Source organism: Parus major, unplaced genomic scaffold, assembly GCF_001522545.3.
Source record: "Parus major isolate Abel unplaced genomic scaffold, Parus_major1.1 Scaffold512, whole genome shotgun sequence".
Taxonomy (NCBI): Eukaryota; Metazoa; Chordata; class Aves; order Passeriformes; family Paridae; genus Parus; species Parus major.
In genome coordinates, this window is record NW_015379401.1 from 449 (window position 1) to 3,037 (window position 2,589).

A 2,589-nucleotide genomic window follows, 5' to 3' on the forward strand; every position below is an offset into this window, starting at 1 on the left:
GCTTCTGGGGGTTCAGCATCCAGTGGCACTCGGGGCTTTGGGGGATTTAGGTGGATTCAGGTATTCAGGGGGATCTCGGGGAGGGGCTCCAGGGGTGTTGGGAAGGACCAGGAGAGCCCCAAAGGTTTGAGGGGCCCCTGGGGGGCCCCCGCTGTCCGGGCGAGGGGGGCGGGAGGCGGAACTTAGCCACTGTGAACACGGCGCGGCTGGACTCTGTTCACAGGTGGGCTAAGCCCTGCCCCCCGGCCCCCAAAACCCCCCCAGCACCCCAAAAACACCTCCCAGAGCACCTACACAGCCCAGCCCCCCCACCCTGACCCAAACTCCCCCCTAAAGCCCCCTCCCAAGTCTCCAGGACCACCTAAACCCCCTCCCCCGGGCCCCCGGACACGGTGGCGGGGGCTGGGGCCCGTTGGAAATCCCTGGCAATGTGATTTTGGGCAAAAACGGTAAAAAATCCCATCGCCAGGAACCCCGGCGGGCGGCAGCGGGGAGGGGGATCGGCCACCCCGGTTGGGGAGGGTCGGACACCCCGCGGGGGGGGGTCGGACACCCCGGTGACGGTCCCGGTGCTCCCACGGTGCCATCTCAGCGTCGAGACCGGAGCCCGGTGCCACCTGCGGGAACGGAGGGAGGGGTCACCCCTGGAGGATCAGCCCTGGGGGGGTCCAGGGTCACCTCCGGGGGGTCCCGGGGCAGGGGAGTCTCTGTGGAGTCGGGATGGGCACGTGGTGACACTGGTGGGACCGGGACAGGACCGGGACACGGCACGGGGGACACGGCTCCGGTGGCTCTCTCCAATCCCAGCACGGCCAGACCCGTCCCCGGTCTGGGGTGTGAAATGTGTCCCCGGCCGTGCCACGTCCCCAGCGTCCCCTCGGTGTCCCCAGGGCGGGACGGGCACTCCGGGACCCCCTGGATGTGCGGAATGTGCCGGGAGCCGCGGCCCCCGGTGCCATCGTGTCACCGGCTCCCCGTCAGCCCGTGCTGGGACCCCCGTGGCCCCCAGGCCGTGGCCGTGGGTGCCACTGTCCCGGCCCCGGTGTCCCCAGCACCGGTGGCCGCGGTGGCTCTGGGGCTGGTGGCCGCGGTGGCCCCGGCACTGGTGTCCCCGGTGTCCCCGGGCCGGGGCTCTGCAGGCGCCATGTGGGACCCACGAGGCCCCGCCCGGTCGTGACATCAGCGTCGTCACGACAACGGGGCGACTTCAAAGGGAATCGGGTGGAACCGGCCCAAAAAATGGGGGTAAACAGCGGCGGCGGCACCGACACGGGCCCGGGGGGCCCGGGGGGCTCGGGGAGGGCTCGAGGGGTGCCCCGATCCCCGGTCCCTGCTGCGGGGGTCGCGACAGTCGCGACGGTGACGGCCCCTCGCTGCCAGCGGGGCCCAGCTGTCCCCGGTGCCAGCGGTGGCGACACCGACACGAGGCCGGGAGGGGTCCGGAAGGGCTCGGGGGTCCTGGGGGGTCCTGGGGGGTCCGGGAGTGNGGGAGCTGAGGAGGGTCCCGGGGCCGGGGGAGGGAGGTGAAGAGGGGCCCGGGGCCGGTAGGGGCGGGGGGCTCCGGGGCTTGCTCGGGGGAGCCCCGGGGTGTGGAGAGAGAGGAGCCGCAGCACCGCGGGGTGCGGGAGGGGCTCCGGTTTGTGGTTCCCTACAAGTCCTGGGGGGTCCTGATGCCCTCCCTGGGGGACACTCGGTGTCGGGGAGCTCGGGGCTGGCAGTGCGGGGCTCCCGGGGGTCTCTCGGGGATCTCCGGGGATCTCTCGGGGATCTCCCTGGGGTCTCTCGGGGATCTCCCGGGGGTCTCCCGGGGATCTCCCGGGGGTCTCCCGGACCTCTCAGCCCAGCCGTGCCCTCCTCAGGCCGCACCATCGCCCCGAAGAAGCTCCGCGTGGTCCAACAGCAGAAGCTGAAGAAGGTGAGGGGGGAGCGCGGCGGGGTCCCGAGGGGAATGGGGGGGTCCCAGCGGTGCCCCCCTGACCCCCCCTGGTCTCCGCAGCGCCTGGAGGTCGGGATCCGGATGCGGATCGAGCGGGAGACGGTGCAGCGAGCGCAGGGCGGCCTCCCCAAAAAGCTGGCGCTGGTCACGGCGCCGGCCCCCGCCAAGGACAAAGCCAAGAAGGGCCGCGGCTGAGCCCCACCGGGAAACGACCCCTGAACCCCCCTCCGGTGATCCCCGCCAGGCTCTGGGGGAGTCCGGGCTGTTCTCAGCCCCACCATCGTTCTTTAATAAAAGGGATTTGCGGGCGGCAGCCCCCCCGCGCCCACCAGGCCGGTGTGTGATTTGGGGGTGCGGCTGCAGGGGCTTGGGGAGCTCCTGGGTGAGAGCTCTGGGGAAGGGCGGGGGGACACCGTGGAGCCCCGAGGTCGGGGAGGCTCCTGGCGGTGTCCCGGTACCCCCGGGAGGGTTCTAGGGGGAGGTGTCCGTGTTCCCGGGGGTCTGGAGGGTCTCTGGGTACCCGGGGGTCTCAAGGCGATGGCACTGTCCCCCAGGGGGTCATTTCCGTGCGGGTCCCAGTGTCTCTGGGGGCTCCTGGTGTGTTCAGTGGGTTTTGGGGTGGTCTCGGGGATTCTGTGAGTCCCTGAGAGCCC

General features: G+C 71.8%; 1 protein-coding gene across 1 annotated transcript; it reads left to right on the forward strand.

The window, feature by feature from the left end:
* Window positions 1-1,239: 1,239 nt before the first annotated feature.
* CUNH19orf53 (chromosome unknown C19orf53 homolog) lies at window positions 1,240-2,267 on the forward strand. Its single transcript, XM_033511720.1, has 3 exons — window positions 1,240-1,475; window positions 1,549-1,915; window positions 1,997-2,267. The coding sequence occupies exons 1-3, from the start codon at window positions 1,240-1,242 to the stop codon at window positions 2,129-2,131; spliced, it is 738 nt and encodes a 245-aa protein (XP_033367611.1). The 3' UTR covers window positions 2,132-2,267.
* Window positions 2,268-2,589: the final 322 nt, after the last annotated feature.

Excerpts from the sequence above, each read along its gene's own strand:
- CUNH19orf53 (XM_033511720.1), top strand. The coding sequence starts at position 1,240 with ATGGGGGTAAACAGCGGCGGCGGCACCGACACGGGCCCGGGGGGCCCG. Across the intron at positions 1,916-1,996 it reads AACAGCAGAAGCTGAAGAAG|CGCCTGGAGGTCGGGATCCG; the intron begins GTGAGGGGGGAG and ends TGGTCTCCGCAG.